We start from the raw sequence: 23673 nt of genomic DNA, 5'->3' as shown, positions 1-23673 counted from the left end.
ATAGCGCACCCCCACGCCCTGACGGAGCCATGAGTTGCATGGGGAATAGCGCACCGGGCACCCGAAACTCCGGCGAGAGAGGGAAAGCATCGTGCCCCCTCGCCAACATCGGGCCGTTTAACGGGCATCACAGAGTGGCTCGCGCATCGATGCCCGCTCGATATACTCATGCCCCAGGGAGATGAACCCCGTGAGTCACGTCTCGCCGCGCATGCAGCGTCTGGGGGTATTGCTCGCGTTCAGACCCCACGCATACGCAATTCAGGGTTTCCGCTCCGGTGCACCTCCCTTCCGGGTCCCACCCGTGTTAAAGGGAGACTCTTGCGACGGCACCCCGGGGTGAGACCCAGTCGCGCCAATGCCCCGCATTCGAGCAAAAGGCCACCCGGACACGACGGCTGTCCGCCGTTCTTCCTCACACTTCTCGCCACTCACTGTACCGCTGTCAGCGGCTTATCCAAGGTAACTGCAGCTCCGCCAGCCTGGACCACGACCCCTGGACGCAATCCGGCTCCCGGATTGAGCAAAGCCGTGTTATTGACCGGTCTCGTACCCGCCCAGGACGCCGGTCTGAGAACGCCAGCCAACAAGTCTAACGGTCCCATCTACCTAGTCCACTGGATTCTCACGCTGGACTCGAGATGCAGTTGAGCACGAAAAGAAGGATTCCGAGAATCTGGTGAACTGGACCACCACGGCCTCCATTATTAGAGCACACTTGAAAACTCTCCCACTAATTACATTTCGAAGCCGTCTTTTTCGGACTCTGACCCGTGAGGGGTTGTAGTTGTTTTTGTAGGAAGCGGGTTAGTGCATGGGGGAATTAATGGCTGCGTCAATGGCTGACACGATGCGGGGGGTTGTTCTGTCTGAGGGGGATACCGGTTCTGGGGCGTCTTGGAAGTCCGCACAGTTTGGGAGCTTGGAATTCGTGAAGTGTGATTATTCTTTCGGAGGTCGTGTTAAGGGGGGAGTTCCGGATGAAAGTGGTCATTCGTCTGTTGATCCATGTGGTCGTGTTCTTTCGGATCCGTCTGTAGGTTGTATCTTGCAGGAGATGTCGGATTTTCCTGTCGCAGTCCTGCTTATTGGGGATAATACTTTTTGAGGTCACATAGGGCGGATTGTTCTGTATAGGTAAGATTTGATTTGGGCGATTTAGCTTTGTAAAGGATGTTTACAATTTCTTTGTGGATTTCGTTGGCTGTTTCGTTGGGAAGTGGATAGTACTTTCCATTTGGCTTATTATGCCTTCTGGTGGGATGCGGCTAGGATCTGTGGCGAAGGTAGGGCCTTTAAATAGTGCGGAAATGGCGTCGGGGAACAATAGGGTGTTGCTGAGGTTTTGTACCGTGTTCTTGAGCGTCAACTGCTGTTGGGATTTCGGGGGTGGGATCTTCTGGAATTTATGTATCGTGGTTTGATTGGTGGTACACTGGTGCTAGATGCAATCGGCTTGTTCATAGGTAATGTGATGAATGGTGTTCCATAGGTCACTGCGTAGGATAGTGAATAGTTGGAGGGGGTACTCACTCAAGAAATTACGGATTTTAACGCTTCAAATCATGTGGCAAACAGCTGAAAATCGCAAGCAGAAATCACTGGAAATCGTTGGAAATTACCGAATACTGTCATAATCTGAAGGACGAATGTCACTTGTTACCAAATTGCATTGTTATTTATCATATGAAATCAAAGGCAATCGGCCCTCAAAGAAGGAAAGCGTTTTCTTTCCAAGTAAATAGCCTCTTGAAACAGTTTAAGGTGGAATCTGAGAAGAGGTGGAAATTCGGTCTAGCTGTTGTTTTGTATGTGCGTAAATTCAGAGAACAACTCACATCGCAGAAGCTTAAAATCCTTAATTGTCACGTTAACCATTTTCCGCGTCTTAACTGCAGTAAACCTTGACCAACAAACCTAATACAGCTACCCTTTCGACACAATATATCAACTATCATTTATTAAGACTTTCCAAGTCTTCACTTCCTGCAGATCCCAACAAAGTAAGTGACCTAGCCGCTCGGGTCATCTCCCCATTAAATCGCAACAAATCCGTTACGCAGGCATTCGAAGGAAATTCATCACATCTATACTCGAATTACTCTGGCCTCGAAAAAGCAATGAAATTTTTTCTGGAGGAATATAAGGCATGAGCGAGGAGCCCCACGGAGTGCTACAACTTTAATTGCTAATAACTCGATGAAAAATGTTCTGAGACAAAAATGGAAAAGGAACGTCTAATTGAAAACTCCACCCTCTTTCGCCCCTTGAAAAATTTGTCTATTATGAGACACCTTGTATATACAGAATGACCATTTCATATTACCTTAAAATATCATAAATTAAGAATGCCACATCGTTGTAACAACACATTACAAATCGCAGGCTGCAATGCGTCCGTTATGCCAATAACTATATCGGCTAATATTTCCCTATTAATCACTTACATTTTTTAACAATTGATTCATATCTAATCCTTCAACAAGCACAACGCAATCATCGTATAAGTTTAATGTACAATTTCGAAGCACGCGTATTTAGTATGTGTACTCATTGTAGGAGAAATTTACTAATGTCCGACCTAGTAACTATAAAATATCTAAATTTTAATCACTACCTACATTCACATAGCTAGATCTCGTGTGCGACAACAGTTGGTGGCCTTCTACGTCGACAACGTTCTTTTACGTCGGCAGTCTCTTCGGTAATGTCGTCTTCGGATGGATCGCTGATAAATGGGGCAGAAGAACGGCTTTCTTCGCTATACTATTTCTGGAGGTCATTTTTTCTATAGCAACAAGTTTTAGTCCAAATTACGTAATTTATACAGCTTTGCGAACCGTCAATGGCCTCTTCTTTCCTGCTATATACCAGATACCCTTTATTCTCGGTACGTATATGTCAGCGTTGCAAATAAGATCAAATGGCTCGTGTTCACGTGCAAGTAACTTGTGACACTTCTTGCTGGAGCAATTTCAATTTCCGGGTACACTACATTAAATTACAATGATACCGTATCATTTACTTACAATAAATTTGCCGTAAATCGGTCTAGCAAGGACTTGCTGGACGATTTGCTAAAGTAACTTCCTAGATAAATAAAGTGATGCAAAATTTCCATGAATTTGTCTCATAAAAAAACATTAATGCCCGATGTTTTCATACTCCCGGATAGCAATTCTCCGGATAAAGATATCTGCTAGATAAGTAAAGGTTTGGTTTTTTTCACTGAACTGTAGGGTTTGCTATCTGGAAGATAGTTAAATGTTTTGGCAATCTAACAACACCGCAAATGCGAGAAGTAGTTAACTTCGAGAATTACGATACCCTTTAACTACCCACGTCTATTGGTGGGAAATTTTGAATTTGGTTTTGGGAATTAATGTTAAATTATATAATATTAAGCACAATTTTGTAGAGTACTTTTATTACTTTATATTCTCCAGCTGCTAGAGAAAAGTACTTCATTAGAAAATCGTTAACAATTTTTTATTATTACATGATATTGGAATAAGTGATACGTTTAACGAGTCAAAGTCACAAAATATGCATTATTAATATTAATTCATTAGTTGGGGTTCAATATTTAGTCGGTGCCGGCTCTGACGAATGAGTAGGTATCCGAGAAAGTAGTAAACAACTCACCAACGCCGGCGAGTTTCGATAGGGACCACAACCGGCACCCGGCTTGCCGAGTTCAACGCCGACGAGTTTGATGGACGGATGAGATTGCCGGGTTACATGTGCAAGCTCCCATTTCTTTACATTGCATCCGGGAAAAACGCCGGCGCCGGTTTTGCTGGTGCGTGTACAAACTTTGAGACTTTAAGCGTCTCAGCGTAGGTGGCGGAAGTATTACTGTACAACACCAATGCAAGGGTTTGTCATCCCCTTATCCCAAAACACGCACGAATCCGTCCGCAACTTGCAGCAAGAATTTCAAGGTTAATTCGTAAGGCTAATTAAATCGAAAGGCGCAACTTCGACTTCCGTAAGCAGGCGTGTACACGAGCTAATTTCCGAATTTGAAGCGCTTGCCGGAGGGTACAAGTTCTTGCGCAAATTCAGTTCCAAAACCTTATACACTATGGCAAGAAGTGTCCGAAACAGCTCTCGCAAGTTTTACTTGTTCGTGGACTCGAGCCTTTAGAAAAAAGGTAAGAGATGATACCAGTGAAAACAACATTTTGTTATATTTTCAGCTCTGGAACTGATGGGTCCACGATACAGAACCTTCGCCGGGATGGTTATTTGTATGTTTTTCGCAACTGCCATGTCGCTGTTGGCGTTACTGGTGAGTACATTTTGAAGATCTATTACGTACACTCAAAAACAGTTTCATTCGTTGAAAAGATTCTAATTAAATATAGTTCTTCTGTAATATGTACGAATAATAGTTGTCATTTCGTACTAATTATTTAAATCTAAACAAAATTAATCAGAGAACATATTATGGCTTGGATGCTTCCAATTCCTGATATAAATATACACGTACAATAGCCATTTTAATTTTTTTTCGAATAAAGCAATATTTTTAACCGGATTGACGTAATAATAATCTGGAAGAAAATCTTCATTTTAAAATAAAAACTCCCTAAAATGAATAACGCCCCTAAAAATAATCATCCCTTCTTGACGCTTGCCTTATAAAACATGGCAAATGAAATTTTTTATAATGCTGGATTCCCACGGAGTGTGAACCACTGTCGTGAACCGTGCTTTCGTGTCATACGTTCCGTCTGAACGTACAGTCGTGAAACTTGCGTTCAAAATCACCATGCCACGAAACAAGGGTAAAGAGATCAAACATATTTGATTTTTCAGTCGTATTCACATCATCGTGGAGCAAAATGACATTCCAAAGCTCGTTAATTTAATTTCATGGCAACGAAACTACACATTTTCTAGATTTATATAAAATGGAAAAGGGGCTATAAGATCCTACTTTAGAAGAATATTGCCATTCGAGACTTGCGAACGGCCGCAGCTAAAAGAATTAGCGAGGCTTTAAGGTGAAGTGAAACACGTCGAGGAACTTGATCAACGTCGATAAAGAAGATTTTTCTAAATGCCTACGTTGCCGACGTTCGTTTTTATATCGACAGCTGTGTCGAATTATATTGGTTATTGTACCAAATGGCATACTCCACCTGTCGTTTTCGTACAATAATTATGAAGAAATCGAAGTAAAACTCCAGAAATCCTCTGGATTCATGCCTTCTGTGGCCCTAATTGACTGCGGAGGGACCCCCTGCGCCATCTGTGATTTTCAGGTCAATTAAATTTTTACTCCGAGACCTCGTATTACCATCGTTTTAGCATAGAAGCGCATACAACACTTTTTTTGCCTTTGTCCCGTTCAAATGCGAGTTTATCGAATACCAGAGTGTTCTACATTGTCGTAAAATTGTGCTGACCCTTTCGATTCTCATATCAGAGCCTTCGGTAATTGTATATTGATCGAAATATGAGAGCTCGACGCCATTTTGATTCTGGTCTGGATTGAGTTAAAAAATTTATTTGAAAAATCCAAATTTTTAATGTGTCAGGACAATTCTTAGCTGATCAGGAGTGATGTGTCAAAGTTTCGGACAGTTTGGTCTAATACCCTTAAAAAAAAGTGTTGTATTCGAATCGACTGATTTGAAGGATGTTTCACTTCACCTTAAATATATCTGGATTTGGACCTGTTACGTAACCGGAGCCAACAGCGACGGTTATGAACTTCTAGGGCGAAATTCAGAATGAGAGATTCGGGAAAGAAAATGATCGTTAAAATTTGACCTGTGGTTCTAAATTCCGAGTATGCTCTTCTTAGACTGACGCCGGAAACGATGCAGTGAGAATGTTTAAAAGAATATCTCCAGCAGCTGAGATATCCTTATCGGGGGTCCGTTGCTTTTTCAAAGTGCTTTGCACACCTTACTGGCTCATACCCTCGGGGTCCTATTTCAGGAGAGCCTGGATGGAAAATGTTCAAATGAATGGAATTGAAAGTATAGATTAAGTATAATTAAAACCGAAACAATTCATCCTGAATACAGGACAAAATCTGATTAGGTACAATATGATGATCGAAAGTGACGCGATAGAGTGTAATTCGCGTGGAACCATCTCCTTCGTATTAACTGAATTTAAAACTACTGGGTACTTGAAAGAAATCCACGTCCTAAGATCGCAGGTCTGTCCCGAGTCTACCTTCCGATTGCACAACAAACGAGCTGTTCAGTCTCCCTAATGATGTACGGTGACTATCGATACCTAACAAGGAAGGGTTTTCAGGTGTCCGCCTCCGATTGTTTTGGTTCTTGGATATGTTTTAGAGGACCAGAAAATAAGAAACACGTGTATTTTTATATCGGCCCGTTTTCACATTTAGGGGGTGAAACAGCCCCTCAAAGTTCATAAGAAGAGGTATAAAAATTGCTAGTTTGAAGAATAATGTGGTGAGTAAAGCTTGTTACAAATTTAAAATACGTCATAACTTGCTTGGTATATAATGTTCTTATCGGTATTCACTCTTACCTGGGGATAAACTACCCATAACCATACAAAGACACGTATAGAGACTTGAAGCGTAGAACATGGTCATTAAATTAAGAAACTTTAAGCATCAATTATTTTATTATGTTAAAATAATGGTTTAATGATCTTCTATCACTATTGAGGGGTGAGACACCCCTAATTAATTAGTTACGCTTGTCTCATAATAAAAAGCGTAAAAGATCTAAGTAATCTTCGAACGAATGCAATTAAAATTCATGACGTGAACAGTATTTCATAAAGATGGAGCTCTAAAATGTCACCATAGTAACAACTACCCCCAACGGAAAGTCCACCCCAATAGAGGGATTTATGGTCGGCGTTTCGTTTAAGACTAGTAAATCAATGTGAACGATTCACGCTTTCGACTGTCGTGATTAGTCACGCAAGTATACACGCTAGACTCGTTCACGACAGTGGTTCACACCCCATGCATAATATCGTCAAATAAAATCTACGAGACATCTTGAAAAATCTGTCGCTTGAGATATTATTAAAAATTAGAAAAATATATTTAGAAATTATTCCGTGCTACTAGGACATAAACTTATTTGTTAAGTACTTGTGATGTCCCGATTATCAAATAAACTTTTCCATTGTATCACCTAACACGTTTACTATTATTTTATGAATGTTTATTTCGAAAAACAGGTAATTTATTTTATTCTTTACAGGGTTATCTATTGAGACATTGGTACACCCTTTCGCTAGCCACGTCTGTACCATTCGTTCTTCTGTTCAGCTACTATTGGATAATTCCAGAGTCACCAAGATGGCTATTGAGCAAAAACAGGATTGACGAAGCGGAAGTCATCGTTCAGCATATGGCTTCCGTCAATGGAAAAACTGTACCCAAGAATTTTCTCAGAAAAATAGAGGTAGGGTAAACCACCAAGTTATTGAACGATTAACAACATTTCTTATCAAAATTATGTATATCGAATCAATATGTACTTTCTAGAAAATAATTTCAGCATCATAAAAAGAAAAGGTTTCAGAATGTTATAGTCGTATGAAATTGTCAATATTGATTACGTGAAATGTTATGAACGTTGCACAATGTTACAGGAAAATCCAAAATATTGACCGCATTTTTACAGAGAATAGAACGTACTCTTCCATTTATTAAACGGCTTAGAAAAGTAGAATTACATTTAAATCAATTAGCAAAAGGAAAATAAACAACAGCAACGACAAGTAAACAACAACTAAAAGTTTTAATATTTGTGCAAGGTGGTTTCTGCTTTGGAAGGAAAAGTTTTCTTGAAAGAAGGAAAGAAGGGAGCTTGGACCTTAATTTTTCTATTTTTGTTAATAAAAATCGTTTTAACGAAATTATTAGAAATGAATAAGAAAAAAGTATATGTTTACTAACAGAAATAAGTGAAATTTTTAAATCCAGTTATTGAACGCAATATTTTTTATATTTTATTCTAAATAATAAAAGTATTTGTTGCAATATATATATTTATATGATATTTGTGACAAAGAGTTACAAGAAAAAGTAATAGATATTGATTAATTAATATATACTTTAAAAGTAATTGCTTAACCTAATGTAATCACTAACTTATTTCGTGGTAAAATTTCTATGCAGTTTTGCTTTTAATTCTATGACGCGCACTAATGCAAATTATTGAACATCGTTAATATATATGCTATTGGCAATGCGATAAATTCGGACATTGTCCACATTGCTCAATTTATCACATTACCTATAACATATACTATGTCATGGCTGCAAAATATTGTTAACATAGTCGGATGCCTATTTATAACAATCATATGTTTCTTACAAATTCATAATATATCAATAATCGTTCATCGTAATAATATATCAATCATCGTTCAATAACTGGGTGGTTTACCTTACATTTTAGTACCATTAGCGTCTGTTTTTATGTTTTACAATTATTGATTCCCTATTTTTCTTAGAAAGCAGTAGCTTTTGCACCGCAGTCCTTTTTTTTAGTATTTTAAATAATTATATTGCTTCTTTACACTTATTGCCGTTTAAAGGTTAAAGTTGTTCAGAGTTAGTTAGTTATTACTTATAGCTCCAGAGTCTTTATAGCGCAGACTCTATTGATGCCAACTTATTTCTTGACAGGGCTCTATGCCCTGTTCAGTTTATAACTGGTTACTTTTGGAGGTTAGGTTGGCACTAGGTATCTTTACCGGCTGTTATATTTCTATGTTGTACTTTTTGGCTATTGCGGCGAGGGTTTTGAAGATTTCTTCGCTGCCTATTTTTATGATATGTCTAACATCCATGTTTATGTCGGGAGTTATTTTGCATAGTTTAAGGATAAGTTCATTAGTTCCATCCTGTGTGTCCTAGCAGTGGAAGAATAGGTGATTTGGATCTTGTGTGGGGTGGCCACATTGACATTGCGCAGTCTATATTTGTTATCTGATCTCCTGAGGTCTTGGGTTAAGTCAGTTGTTCTCTAAGGAATCGTTTGACCCTTCCTGGCTATCCTGTCGAAGGTTTTTTTCGATGCTTTCTTTAATTTCTAAGTCGTTTTTGTGTGTGTTTGAGGATGTGTTTTTGTTTTTGAAGTTCCGTATTACTCTCCATATGCTACTTGGGTTAGAATCTTTATTTAAATTTATAACGGGGAAAAATGGGAAGGACGGGGGTCGCGCGCCTAGCGCGGCGGCTCAGGGCCTGAGGGCGCCACTGGCCTCGCAGCGCGTTCTTTGAACGGCGTGACGGGCTTGCCCGTCACAAATTGCCACAGAAATCTTTGAATTTGCTTGCCTTGATTTTCTTGAGTTTTCTGTTAGTCTATTTTTTAGTTTCTTCATATGTCTTTAGGTTCTGTAAGGTTCGATTATTAATGAAATTCCTGTAGCTGTACATTTTATTGCGTATTAGTTCGTCACACTCATTGTCCCACCAGTAACTTGGGTTATTTTTGATTTTCCTAAAGTTACAGGTTTGGCACCTGCTGTTTCGAGTGCTGATTTAATTGCATCTGTGATCTCCTCCTACATTTTCGTACTGGTTATGTCGTGGTTTATATTAGTAGTCCATTCCCTGCATTTCTCCTTGTATTCTTCCCAATCGATACTTTTTAGTATTATCTTCCGTTTGGTGAGATTGTTTTCTATTGCGTTTGCCCTTATTTTAACTTCAATATGGATGATGGATGCAATGTGAATGAAACTGTTGCCTGCAGTGGGGATTTTTACTATTGTTAATTCAACTTGGTGTCATTGGCATGTAGCTATTAGGCGTTGATGTTGGGCATCTAGATTAACATATTTAATTAGGTTCCTAATCAACATCGTAATACCGTCACCTGGGAGACTAAATTTGTCCTGTTTTTTCAGAAATATTTCCGATAGCGATAGAATGTCTGCTGATCGGTCTTCTATTAGGTGTGGTATTTGGTGTATTTTGGTTTTGATTGCCCTGCAGTTCCAGTGAATTAGGTTAATTCCGTTTTTTTTCCTATTGTGTCTGGTTTCGGTTGATTATGTGTTTTCTTGAGGTTGTTTTTTGAGAGTTGACGTTTTTTTTTTTATTAGGGCGTGGGAGCTGGTTGTATCTGTCAGAAAGTTCTTTGGTTGGGTCTGTTTGTTTTGGACATTATTATTGGATTAACATATGGTTGTTTTCCTGAGTCTACTGGCTCAAATCTATGACTATTTTTTCTTTAATTTTAGTAAAAGGTCAAATTGTTCTTCCGTTTTTTGTGCGAATCCTAGGCTATATATAATCGTTTGCATTGTTTTGTGGACAATTTTTTTGATGTCAGTTTCAGGTGTTGGAAGATTAGATTGACTGTGGTGCACTTATTCGGGTCTTTCAGTTTCACTTACCTCTTTCTTCTCTTGAGACATTTCAATGTCTACTGTACTTTGATTATCCTCTCCAATCATGTTATTTTGTATGGATGTTTCTATATTTGCGTATGTGTGTGTCTGTTATTCTCTTCTTCTCTCAGGTACTTTTCTTTTTTTGCATAGCGTTTGTCTCTTTCTTCTTTGTATTTTTCTATAAGTGTATCCATTGATATTTTTACGGCTGAGCTATAGGTGATTGGTTTGGGGGTGGTATACCTCCCATTTTCTCTAATATTTCCATAGGCTTACTCGGCGTAACGTTGTGGGTAGAGACTACGGATTTTGTTTTTTTGGAGTTTGAAGATTGGACATCTTGGGTCAGAGGCACGATGGTTGATCCATTCCATATTTTTCCTGACGCAATTTATGCACTTATGCTGTTCTCTCATCGTATCCAGAGTACATGTTTCTCTTGTGTGCCCTATTTCAGAGCACATGTTGCAGATCGTCTGTCTGTTTCTGCATAGTTTACCGATATGCCTATATCTTTGACATACATTGCATCCTTTAACCCTATCTATATAGGGTTTCACTCGGACCGGTGTGCTCCAAAGCGTGAGTCTTTCAGGCACGTGTTTGGTGTCAAAAATTAATTTAAAAAGTCTTGATTTTATTTTTTGCACCTCGCCGTTTGCATTTTTTATCGTTCTGAACATTTGTTCAACTTTAACTGGGGCCTTCTATCCGTCGACTGCCCACGGTGGAGGTCTGAGGTTCTGTTGAATTTCCAGTAGGGTGATTTCTTTATCATCTATCCCATGTAGAACCATGACTTTAAATATTTTAAAGTTTGGTATGTAAGCCGCCCATTACTCATTAGGGAATATGGGGTTTTGATTCGCATACTCCACGTATGTGTTAGCATCTTTCGGGTCTTTGAAGAATATGATGAAGCGATTGCTTCCCTCCTTCTTCAGTCCGTACGCCGATTTCATAATATTAGGGATTTTATTTGAGCATAGCTTACCTAATAAGAATACACTTTTTTCAGTCTTATCGTTTTCATTTGTACTCAGTCATTTCAACATTCGTTTCGTAATTTTCTGTAATAATGATTACAAAATAGAGATTTGTTTTCCCTAATGTTTTATTATTGTTTTGAATTGAACCATCAATTGATTGGTTGGGTTTCAGTTGATAGTTTGTGTAGAGTTTATCAATACCAATAATGTTCATGTAGAAATGAATTCATGTAGATGTTTTTATCAGTATTTGCCACGCAGAACAATTTCACTTACAAACTCTGAAAGGTAAACTTCTCATTTGTTGCCCTTTACCACAACTACAGAATTACGTTTCATTCATTTTATCCCGATTTTAGTGAAACGTGGCATAATTTAAAGAACTTGCAGAATTATAGTACTGTAACTTGATACTTTCTGTAATTACACTAATTTTTGTCCTCTTATAATGTACAAATATTTTGTAATTTTGAACAATTTTCATTACACGAATCTAACGTTATAAATTTAAAACTTACATCATAATTTTCATTGCCGTTTAATCTTCTTACATAAACATTTTATGACGTATTTATAAGATGTCGTACATGTTTTCTTAATAGGAATTAATTCTTAAAACATTCGCACTAATTTTAAACGGACACTACTCATCTGCATGAATTTAATAAATCACGAGTGAACTTTAAAATATATTTTACATTACTTTTATTTAACTAACTGTTTTTCTACATTTGAACTGTCAACTTTGACTTTGGATCTCGATGCAGCGACCTCCACGCGGTGAGATCTGGGAAGTTTCTGTCAGACATTGCCAGTAGCTTGCAAACAGCTGCTTCAAAATAATTGTATAAGCGTATTTATATTTAAAGCGACATATTCGTACTAAGTGGTAATTGTTACTAACATTTTCATTTACAGCTTAATGTATTATTTGCTCCGGCCAAAATTCTATCAATTTTAAACTCAAGCCAATTCGGAACGACGTGCTGGCCGTGCACAATGTGTCAGGCCGAGCGTAGACCCTGGCGAAGATGCTTTTAGTTGTGTAATATATGTGCAAGATGCACGCACACATTGTTGCCGCGTCGTCTAAGCTCCGCCCATAACACGTTTCATCTCTCTCATCCGAGTGAGAAAGAGCATTAGTCACCTCCCATCGAATTCGGTGCTAATGCCATCTAGCGGTCGATGTCATCGTCCCCACTTTGGTGGTGGACTCCGTTAAAGTTGATCCATTCAGGACATGCGATTCAAACCCGACAGTGGGCGTGTGGCGTTCGGCGCCACGGGGTCGCGAATTCCCAAACGCGTGTTTTTATTTAATTTAAATTTATTATTTTCAGTTGATAATTTAATTAAGTACGAGTAAATATAATTTAAATAATAAAATTCGAATGATTAACAAATGAATGTAAATACTAGTTAAATAATTATTTATTAAATAAACAAATTAATTAGTACAACATTATATTACAACATCGCTGCTTCCTACCGAATTCAGGGATTACTACGATTTCTGGCACACACTGTGCAATATAACTCTGGAACATTTATCAGCTTGAGGCACAAACGCACTAGAGCGCATTGCCGGCGTGCGGAATTCGCCGCGGAACGCGGAAAATATTTCCTGAAAGTATCGTTTTGCCCCGTAGCCGTGGAATGGTAATGATTGGTTAAGCCGTCTCAAGGCAATCTGCGCTCCGCGTTGATTCCGTGCGGTTTCCGCGTGTATGAAAATAAGGCATAACACGTGACTATTTGTGAGCTCAAATTTGAAATGAAATAATTGCAAAAATCAATTTGAACAATTTATTATCACAAGAGCAAAATAAGAAAATAATTGGTTTAACAGTCTGAATCGCGAACTAGATAATTATTACATGTTGAAGTTCGGCGGAAGGCTGTGTAGAAAAAATACGGTTAAACAAGAAACCCTTTGTACGAAAATACGCCCGATTTTGCAAAAATGTTAGAAATCTAACTAAATCAAAAAACTCGGAGAGAGAAATCTAGAAAAATCAAACAATTATTCTGTTCCGAACTCTAAAGGAAAAACTATGAAATTACTTCATCGAGAACTCAAAATAGGCTCCCCGAATCCAGGAAAACGGGCACTCCGACTAGCGTCGGGATTGCACCGACTGACACGGTATTTTACCGATCTCCCTGTCCGACCGGCTAGCTCGGCTAGTCGGAGAGGAGGTGACTTCTGGCCATAAAAATAAAGAAAGAAATATAGACCTAGATTACAAAGGTGAGACCAATGCTCACTTACGCTTCTCCCTTGCTCGGGAACCTGCAACCTCTCCACGAGTTGAGTATTTTAACGCGGAGGCTCCTAACGGTCGGAACGGATCCCGCAAGATGCGACTCACGATCCGGTTGCCCCACGGTTACGCAGCCTCCCTCAGGCATCCGGTCCCGGTCGTCTCCGTGTGTGAACGGCCTCGGGATGGACTCCACCACCGCCCTCGTCGGTCTCCATTTTATACGCACAGCACTTTTCTGATATTAGTCGCAGTCGCGAACCCGAACCGCCACTACTCGCGACGCCGACATGGGCCTTTACAAATGATTTTTCGAATAAATTCGTAACGCCTGGCCGAAACTCGAGTGCAAGCTCAACGCAGACTGAGGGGTCGGTTGGCGACGACACCTGGCCGAGGTCCTTGTGACCCCCCCGTTATTGCGCCGCTTCCTTCCGGGCCCCGCGGGGTTACGCAGTCTCGCGGAAATCCAGTAGTGGGATCTCAGATTTGCCTTTGGGGCGATCGCTCCTCATGAAGTCCCCTTACCGACCACGGCTCCTGCTCCAGCTACTCAACGGAGCCCCGGTTTTAGGGCGGAGCTCCCATTCGCCCTGGTCCCATGGTGGCACCAGGGCACCGGGTCTTCCTCTTCGCGCCAACGAGCCCTGACCTCGTGAACGCGCCGCGGTCGGCCCGGTCAACTCCGTAACACCCTTAAGGATTCGAAAGGGTCCATGTTCCCCAATATGGTGACGCGAGGGAGAGCTCCCTTCCGACACGATGCTTCCGCCACGTGGAGGACTTTAAGGCCGCGATCCCCCCCCCTCGGACGACATTGGTTCGGAAAGAACACCGCTTTGGCATGTGGAGGAGGCTTCACGATCCGCCACGTTACAACTTCTATCGAAGTTACCGACATATTTATGTCGACAGCAATGTCGTATTCTATGGAATGGTATACGCTATGTGACGTTTCCGTACAGATATTATAAAGACGCCTTGGTAAAATTGAAGAAATTCTCTGGATTCATGATTTTTTATATTCAAAGTGCCACCCTACGCCATTTTTAACATTCAGTGTCAATTAAATGTTCTCTCCGAAATATCGTAATATCTTCGACAGGAAATTAGCACAGGTCATAAAACACATTTTTGCCCTTATCATGTTCAAAAGCGTGTTTTTGGATTAGTAGAGTGTTCTAAAGTTTTGTGTGTCAATCTGGAAATTTCTGTTTCTCACTCGAGAGCCCTAAGGTGATATGAAGGAGCCAGCCTATGTATATTTGAGAGGTCAAATCGATAGTGAACGTATTCTCCGAATTGGCTGTACCGATTCGTTTCCAATTTTACCACGTGAATATGAAGGCCCTAAAGTAGGTCTCTAAACTCAGCATTTCATTTTTTAGAAAAAAAATTATTTATTTATCATGCACTAAAACCAACTTGACGTCGTCCACGCACGTTTTTGATATTTTATGCTTTTTGAAGACTGAGAATCGAAAATGAAGAGTTTCAGGACCTAGCTCGAACAATTTAGAATGCAATAGCAATGGAACAGTACAGAGTCAGATGGGAAAATATAGAAAATACTTTCACCAACGATTGCGAGAGAATGTTGGCTTGTCCCGTGGGTAGCGCGTGTTTTTAGAGTAAACATTAAATTGCACCTAAATTTCACAGATGGCGCCAGTGGTCCATTAGAGTATAAAAAAATCATGAATTCACAGGATTTCCACAGTTTTACTTCGATCTCTTTATAATTATTCTACTGAAATTACATAGGGAACACTATTTATCGTGTAATTTTCAAAGTAGAGTGTAACAAACGTCAACGTAATTGCAAATATCGGTTACGTATTGCGCCAGCTTATGTTACCGCTTGAGTATTTAAAATGGCCTTGCCACCAAAAAGTATAAAGATGAAATTTAATTCATCAATGTCGATTAAATTTCTCCGCACCTGTCATATCACTTTAAGTATGCTACTAGAAACAAATCGATCGAATGAATAACTCTTTATTATTAAAGCAAGGTTGAATGTACTTTATTGAATGCCAGAAAATACTTATCTTCAATTAACTGTTTGCAATCATTGTAACGAATTTGTAACGTTTCAGGCGGAGATTTTAAGAAATAAAAATATATCCTGCAACGGAAAGAAATCGAGTATCATAACATTAGACTGTGATGTCAAAGATAGGCCTCCTCCTCCTTCTGCAACGCCAATGGATCTGATCACGAATCCGAACATCCGTAAGAAGTTTTTAATTCTCGCCTTCGATTGGGTCGCGAATGCGGTCGTCTATAACGGACTGTCCTATAACACGACCAATCTCGGTGTCTCAGATTATTTGGCCTTCTTCATAGGTATGAGTTTTTCGTATTTTTTTCCGATATTGAACGTAATATTTTTTCTTCTTTTTCCCATTCAAATTCTATAAACTTACGTACCTGTACCTAAGAGAAAGTTTGGCAACAGAATTTAACGGTTTTCCATTTAACGCAACCACAATAATTCTGTAACAATGCGTACATTATTCCATATTTATTTTATGTAATAAATAACGATTACGCACTGCGAGTGGTTTTCTCAGGCAGTGCATGTAATTTCTCTAATTGTCCACAAAATAATACGCATTATATGAAATAATTTCAGTTCATATACAAGAACGGTCCAAATTGGTCATCCTGATGATTATTGAAACCTTTAAGGTGATGTGAAACCCCCCTCAAATCGGTCGATTCGGATAAGACACTATTTTTTAAGGGTATTGGATGCGACTGTCCGAAACTTCGACGCATGACTCGTGAGCACCGATCTTGACCCTTTCAAAATTTGGATTTTTTAAGAACATTTTTTAACTTAGTCCAGAATAGAACCAAAATGGCGTCGAACTCTCATATTTCAATCAATATACAATTATTGAAGGCTCTAATATGAGAAACGAAAGGATCAGGACAATTGTACAACAATTTAGAACATTCTGGTAATCGAGAAACTTGTATTTGAACGGGATGAAGGCAAAAAAGTGTCTTATGGGTATCTGTGTCTAACGGGCCGATGGACTCAACGGACTTGAGAAATTTGATAGAAATTTAACCTAACGTGAGTCAATAAAACGTACTCGAATTCTTCGCCAAACTTACAAGGAAGGTATCCCAGGTTGATCTCTCCGATTTGATTTCTTTTATAATATGTTATAGTAGACTAAAAACTAAGCGACACGTATTTCTTTTTATCTGCCATTAAACACTTTAAGGGGGTGAAACCACCATCCAACGTAAAGCCTGCGAGGGGTGATTCACTCCTTAATTTTTTTTTTAATTGCGTAAATTATATTTTTCATTTTGATTTCACCCCCTTAAAGTGTTTAATGGCAGATAAAAAAAAAATACGTGTCGCTTAGTTTTTAGTCTACTATAATTATGAAAGAAATCAAATCGAGAGATCGACCTGAGATACCTTCCTTGTTAGAGGGATGGACTGAAACTTCTTAAAACGTGTTCAGATCACACTTAAAAGTGTACTCGGAAACTTTCGCAAAGTGTACTCGATTATTCACAGAACGGACACCGAATTTTCCCACAACAGACTCAGAAATCCTGCACTACGGACTTGAAAATTTTACGAGCGGACTCCAAAGTACATACGACGAACTCAGAAGACTGGGTTTGCCATATTCACGCGAGTGGAACCTCTTCTTTCGACTTTGTGATCTATGCGATCTCGGATCACGTCTTCTTTTGTTGCACCCCGAGTTTCAATTTGTTACTACACACCAAAATCTTTCGACATGAGTTAATGCGACGTGCAGTTCGTAATACTGCCTAGGATCTAGAGATTTTAATCGGGCCGGGATTCTCCTTCTCCGCCTTCCCTAGGGTCCTCGACTCGACTTGAACGTCACTTCTCCGACATTAAAACAATAAGGGACAAGTTATTCGCTGACTATTCACCTGGGCGATAGAAAGAGAAAGGGACGGGACACCTACGAGACACAAGAAAGAGTGAGGGTTGCAGGTGTCGCGCGACCCAAAAGTGAACCGCCTACGCGGCCCGAGAAAAAAGGGGTTCCCGATAACATCTTCGCTAGTTTAGTGCTGGCTAGTCTCTCTGCTGGTCCTTCGACAGGGCTTTGTTGGTTGCTGCGGTTTTTATCGGCCCCGATGTCGTCGGGAAGAAGGCCCTGGGGTTTCGGGGTCCCACTTAAACAGTCCAGGACTTTTCTTGATTTGGTACTCGTTAATTGCGCGTCTCTGGAAGGGGCTGGATCCGTCGCCTAATTTAGTGCGTGGATCCTCTCAGACAATAGCTCACTGGAGCGGTTTTCCATGATTAGGGTAGCGGTCGAGATAATCAACGGTACGCAACCGATTGCTCTTAGGCGGCGCGGCCAGGGCGGTTTTCTTGAATATGCCTGCCGCGTCCCTCGGTGGAATCCACGCCGAAATTTCTCATCGTCTCCGCTCCCAATGATGAAGTGTTGTTGTAGAGTTCCGGACGCCCCAATTCTCGATCGGGTCGCCGTCACCTCGGGCATCTTCCGCAGCTCGACTGCGTGACATCCAGGCAGTTGGTGCCGGCTGCTACCGGGGTACTTCGGATAAGCTTGCACTTGCCAATTCGGAATTAACCGAGAGGCTGGATTCCTCCCTGCGGGCGGTCGCGTTCGGGGTCACTGTACTAGCCAACTCTCTATCCCCATGAGTCTGGCATCTGGTTGCTCCAGCAGTCCTGACGGGACCCTTTGGCTTGGCCCTTTTCCTGGAGATAGTGGCGTTAGACCTCGGAATTCAGCGCTCCTCCTGCGTCCGTTTCCTTTCGAGAATTCGTCCCCGAGTTGTCCCCCTCGTGGTCCTCGGTGACAATGGTGGGTGCTGCAGAATGGGGCAAGACGACCGGCGCTACATTTAACACTAGAACTACCAAGCCCAGTCAAAATGACTGGTTTTAGATGGCCCACCACAACCAAAAACTTCCGCCGGTAGTTCTAGTGTTAGATCTAACACATGAATTTGGGTTACGATAGCCGGATCGATTCGGTTTTCACGTATCGGATTCAAAAATTATCTATGTTTTGTGTCCTAAATGATTCAATCTATCGATTTGGAGACTTGGGTAGCAACCATGACTTTGAGAAAGTTCACTTAAAATGAAATGTTGCAGTTTCGGAAGCGAAACTCCAGAATCGGGTCGATAGGATTTTATTCCGTGCTTCCCTTTTAGGGACATCCTGTTATGACGGTATTACAATAGAAAATGCAACGTTGCATTATGTACTCTTTCCTGTCTGTCAAGAATTTTTTGTTGAATGTGCGAAGTGAAGACGAAAGTACAGTAGCGTCGTTAAAGCGACGTGTCCGTTGACAATATTCTTTAAATGCTCGTCTACGGCTCATATTGTAAGTTCACGTCGGATGTAAAAAGACCCACTATGCCTCCTTGGTAGACCATATACTATTTATGGAAAAAATAAATTGTTTGACTCAGGAACGGTCTTAACACCTCCATAATCACGTGTTAACATTTCATATGAATCAGTTCATTCATCTTTTAAAAAAGTTTAACCGTGCAACTGATCGTTCAAACTTACCTTTCACATTGCCTTAACGGAACCTATGATAATCATTAATTAATTTTAAAGAATGTAATCGTAATATTAGTGCAATGAAATAAATTTCCATGTCATAATATAGTGATTTATATTTCTGTTTTCAGGAGGAATCGTTGAAATCCCGTCGTATGTGATCACGTGGTATGCCATGGATAGGATAGGTAGACGTTGGGTTTTGTGTTTAACAATGCTTCTGGGCGGTCTTGCGTGTGTTTCCTGCATGTTCGTTCCAGAAGGTAAATGTATAACACTTCAATTCTGCATGTTTCTATGTCAACTGTGTTAAATATGTTTATTATTATGAGTCGGTATGCCGTATCCTTGTCATTGGTTATAGCGTCACACGCGATCTTTGGATAGATGGATATCAAAAACACCTTTATACTATGTAAAATCCCTTCTCCAAATACGTATGCAGTCATAAAACAACTAGAATCAGTTGTTATGTACCAGACTAAACAAAATATTTCTGTCCTGGTTTATTGATAATTTTTCTAAACTAATGAATTCAAACATAAAATTCATATAATTAAAAATCTTATAAACATACATATCGAGATCATCACAAATGTTTCTGGTCACAAAATAACACAAAACAGTTATTATATTTCAAACACGAATTATATTGCTAAGCAGTATTGGTCACGCGCCAATTTGTATCTATTTTTTTTTTTAATTGGTAATCAATGAAAAGTTTGATTAAATAAATAATAAATTATTTACTTTTGTAACTCTCAAGCTGTATCATTCTAATTGATAAGTAATGAAATCAATATTTTCGCAAGCTGAAGTAGATCAGTAGGATCTACTGAATGTAACAGAAATGGTAGGTACGATTTATGCAGAGCTATCCCTGTTGAAAAAAGTGTCAAAAAGTCCTGTCGTATTTCTTCCTACAATGCATAATTTTTCTGTAGTAACTAATTGAAGCATAGCCAATCAATCGCGTTTTCCAACGGAACGCACAACGGAGGGGACGCTGGTAAGACTGCTATGCCGCAAACAGCCTAACGCAGCCTTACCGGCGTTTTCTCCGCTATGCGTTAAGTATTATTGACTGGTTTAGGGTCAATGTGAGGTTGAAAGGTATCCGCGTTTTTGTCGCAACAACAAAATGCGAAAGAAGACGGCCAGGAGGTTATGTTAAGGGAAAGGATTGACAAGGAGGCGGGATGGCGGCTCTGCCAGGCCTGCTCGAATTAAGGTGAAGTGAAACCCCCTTCAAATCAGTCGATTCGAATACAACACTTTTTTTTTAAGGGTATTAAACCAAACTGTCCGAAACTTTGACACGTCACTCCTGATCGTCTAAGAATTGTCCTGACACGTTCAAAATTTGGATTTATTAAAAATATACAATTATCGAAGGCTCCGATATGAGAATCGAAAGGGTCAGGACAATTTTACGACAATTTAGAATACTCTGGTAATCGATAAACTTGCATTTGAATGGGGTAAAGGCAAAAAAAGTGTAGTATGCGGTTCTATGCTAAAACGATGGGAATACGAGGTCTCGGAGTGAAAATTTAACTGACCTGGAAATCACAGATGGCGCAGGGGGTCTCTGCAGTCAATTAGGGCCTCAGAAAGCATGAATCCAGAGGATTTCTGGAGTTTTACTTCGATTTCTTTATAATTATTGTACGAAAACGACAGGTGGAGTATACCGTTTGGTACAATACCCAATATAATTCAACACAGCTGTCAATATAAAAACGAACGTCGGCAACGTAGGCATTTAGAAAAATTTTCTCTATCGACGTCGATCAAGTTTCTCAACGTACTTCACTTCACCTTAAGGTCTTAAAATTAAATAACCACTCGGGCGCATTCGTCCTGTTCTCGCACTCCAATCGAACACCGAGTATTGAGGCGCAATGTTCCGTATTCAGCAGTCCAGAAACCCAGTGCCAAAGCGCGGTGCTTCGGGATTAGAATTCCAAAATCTAAATGAAGCGTCCGCAGTCTTTACGCTCTTCTGTCCACAGTTCCCTCTCTTAGGTCCTCCCTACTCTCTCCCAAGCACCACATGCTCGAGTTGCGCCGAAATATTGCCCATGGTACAGGGGCGTACGTTGGTCATCTGACCCGTTAAAATATGTATTCGGTACGAAACTCTACCGAGTTTCTTAATTAATCGTTGCATGATAACTCGTTTCCAACCACGTGGTTCAAATAACAAATTAACATTTTAATTTGTTGAGCCGGACTAAACTTAGCGGATAAAGACTACATGAACGTTTCACGCCTATACCACGCATATAAATATGTATTTGGCGCGAAACTCTACCATTCGAGGTTCATGATGCATGTTTCAATGAAATATCTCTTACCGTATCATGCAAGAAAATTTGTTTTTACCAGATTTGTCTTGTTATAATAACGATGAACGGAAACGAAAACGCGTGTTTTCCCCAATTACATGCATATATAAAATCAATGAATTCAGTAAGTGTCTTATGTTAATTAATGTTTCTTGTTGTAACAGATGCAGTTTGGGTCACCGTGTCATTGGCAATGGTCGGTAAATTCGGTATCGCTGCCTCCTTCGCCGTTTTCTATGTTTTCGTGGGCGAATTACTTCCGACAGTATTGAGATCACAAGCGATGGGAATTGCATCGTTCATCGCTGGGATCGGTCTGCTAACTTTTCCATACATAGTGCATTTAGCTGTATATTCAAGAGTACTTCCACTGATTGTCATGGGCTCATTGAGCGTTGCAGGAGCACTGACTTCAATTTTTCTACCCGAGACCCTAAACATTCATCTTCCACAGACAATTGAAGAAGGCGAACTTTTTGGAGCTGACTTTGATCTATGGTCCTGCCCGACAATCACCTCGTTAGTGTATTACTTAATTCTATATCTTTACATTTGTTGCTCTCGTGATATCGCCCCATTTTATCTGCTATTTTCATTCTGCAAATTACTTAATGTACTTATCTAACTGAATTTATTTTTTTTTAGAAATTACAAATAATTATAGAAAATTAAGGAAGTTATTTTATCAGTGTACATCCTGGAATCTAAAGTCGATGGTCATATCAAACGGCTAATCGATCCACAATTAAACTTGGCCCGACCTCTCGAATTGATTACAAGAAAACTAAGCTTCTTTGAATCAAGTAACATGAACAGGACTGATACTTGCTACGCTCGAGCATTACTTTTACATTCCTCCTACGCAATGTACAAAATAAAGTTGTTAAGCTGAAATACGATTTGTATTAATTTTACCTATTTTTCATATGATTAAGGTGATATGAAAGAGTCAGCCTCTATTTATCCGATAGGTCAAATCGCTGGTGAAAGTATTCTCCGAATTGGGTGTATCGATTCGTTTCAAATCTTATCACGTGAATATGAAGGCATTAAAGTAGGTCCTGAAACTCATGAAATCTCAATTTTTATAAAAAATGTATTTATTTATTACGGACTAGAACCAACATGGCGTGGTCCGTGCACGGTTTTGATGTTTTACGGTAACTGAAAATTCACAATCGAAAGCGTCAAAATACTTATCACGAAATCACAAAACGAGGAGTTTCACGATCTAAGCATAACAATGTAGAACACTATAGTAATTGAGCATTATATTCATGTGGGAAATATTGAGAAGAGTTTTATATATATGCGCAGTAAAATTTTTAAATATACCGTGAGCAACACAGTGTTATCTCTGTAAGTACCTATAGAGTAAAAATTGAGTTACAGTTACTAATGTACGGGACAAATATTCGAACCAAAGATTTTAAACTTCCGAGCTCATTAATTCATTTTCAAAATGATGATTATAATTTAAATTTATGCAATAAATGAGATAACGGTAGCAACATGGGTAACTAAATAAAAATACTAACGATAAGAAAGATTGATACTGTTATCTTACGGTACGAATTTAATTAATTTCATATTAATTAATAAATGGACGGTAAAACAAATAATGAAAAACTGAACTAATAATAAAAAATTACATAACTGTAATGTATTTTGTGCGATTGCTATGAACTGTAAAACATGACGAAAAACATTTGCATAAAAAACCATGCCTACCCTTCCCCTCCTTCAGAATTTGAACTTGCGACACGTACGTTACACCTGACGTCATACCGGCTACGTCAAGCTATGTTGCTGGGTATCTCCTTCCATCTAGGTTTTATGTGTTCCTTAGGGAACATTCATAATATTTTTATTAATTTCCGTAGCTTATAAAAATTGCATATAAAGTATACCTCAACTCTCGAGCGTTGTAATTTTGCCTATATCCTTTGCGGATAAAATAAATAAGGTAAGTGAAGGGTAAAGTCAAAGAGGGTGCCGCGAGTGTTCTTCCCTTACCATCAAATGCGGACAGTGTCGGTAAGCGTAGGTAAGCCACCACCGTCAACTGCCACATGGTATTACCATCCCGAATATGTGAGCCGTCAACGGCGACTGGTAGAAGGCA

General features: G+C 39.7%; 1 protein-coding gene across 8 annotated transcripts in view; it reads left to right on the top strand.

The window, feature by feature from the left end:
• Positions 1–22431, top strand: part of LOC105698986 (carcinine transporter) — a 45267-nt gene extending 22836 nt beyond the window's left edge. For 6 of the 8 annotated variants that reach the window (XM_012423655.2, XM_012423656.2, XM_023432052.1 and 3 more), the window contains 7 exons: positions 2632–2890; positions 4203–4294; positions 7218–7421; positions 15727–15976; positions 19329–19460; positions 21713–22067; positions 22194–22431. In XM_012423655.2, coding sequence (XP_012279078.1) covers positions 2632–2890; positions 4203–4294; positions 7218–7421; positions 15727–15976; positions 19329–19460; positions 21713–22067; positions 22194–22206 — 1305 coding nt within the window. In that variant the 3' untranslated portion in view covers positions 22207–22431. The remainder of the gene's footprint in view (positions 1–2631; positions 2891–4202; positions 4295–7217; positions 7422–15726; positions 15977–19328; positions 19461–21712; positions 22068–22193) is intronic. The other 2 variants (XM_023432053.1, XM_023432054.1) reach the window with 2 other exon arrangements.
• Positions 22432–23673: the final 1242 nt, after the last annotated feature.

This window comes from Orussus abietinus, unplaced genomic scaffold (genome assembly GCF_000612105.2).
Source record: "Orussus abietinus isolate OABI.00-Male unplaced genomic scaffold, Oabi_2.0 scaffold229, whole genome shotgun sequence".
NCBI classification, from domain to species: domain Eukaryota; kingdom Metazoa; phylum Arthropoda; class Insecta; order Hymenoptera; family Orussidae; genus Orussus; species Orussus abietinus.
Note: the sequence above shows the minus strand (reverse complement) of the source record. Positions and strands in the feature narration are given on the sequence as shown.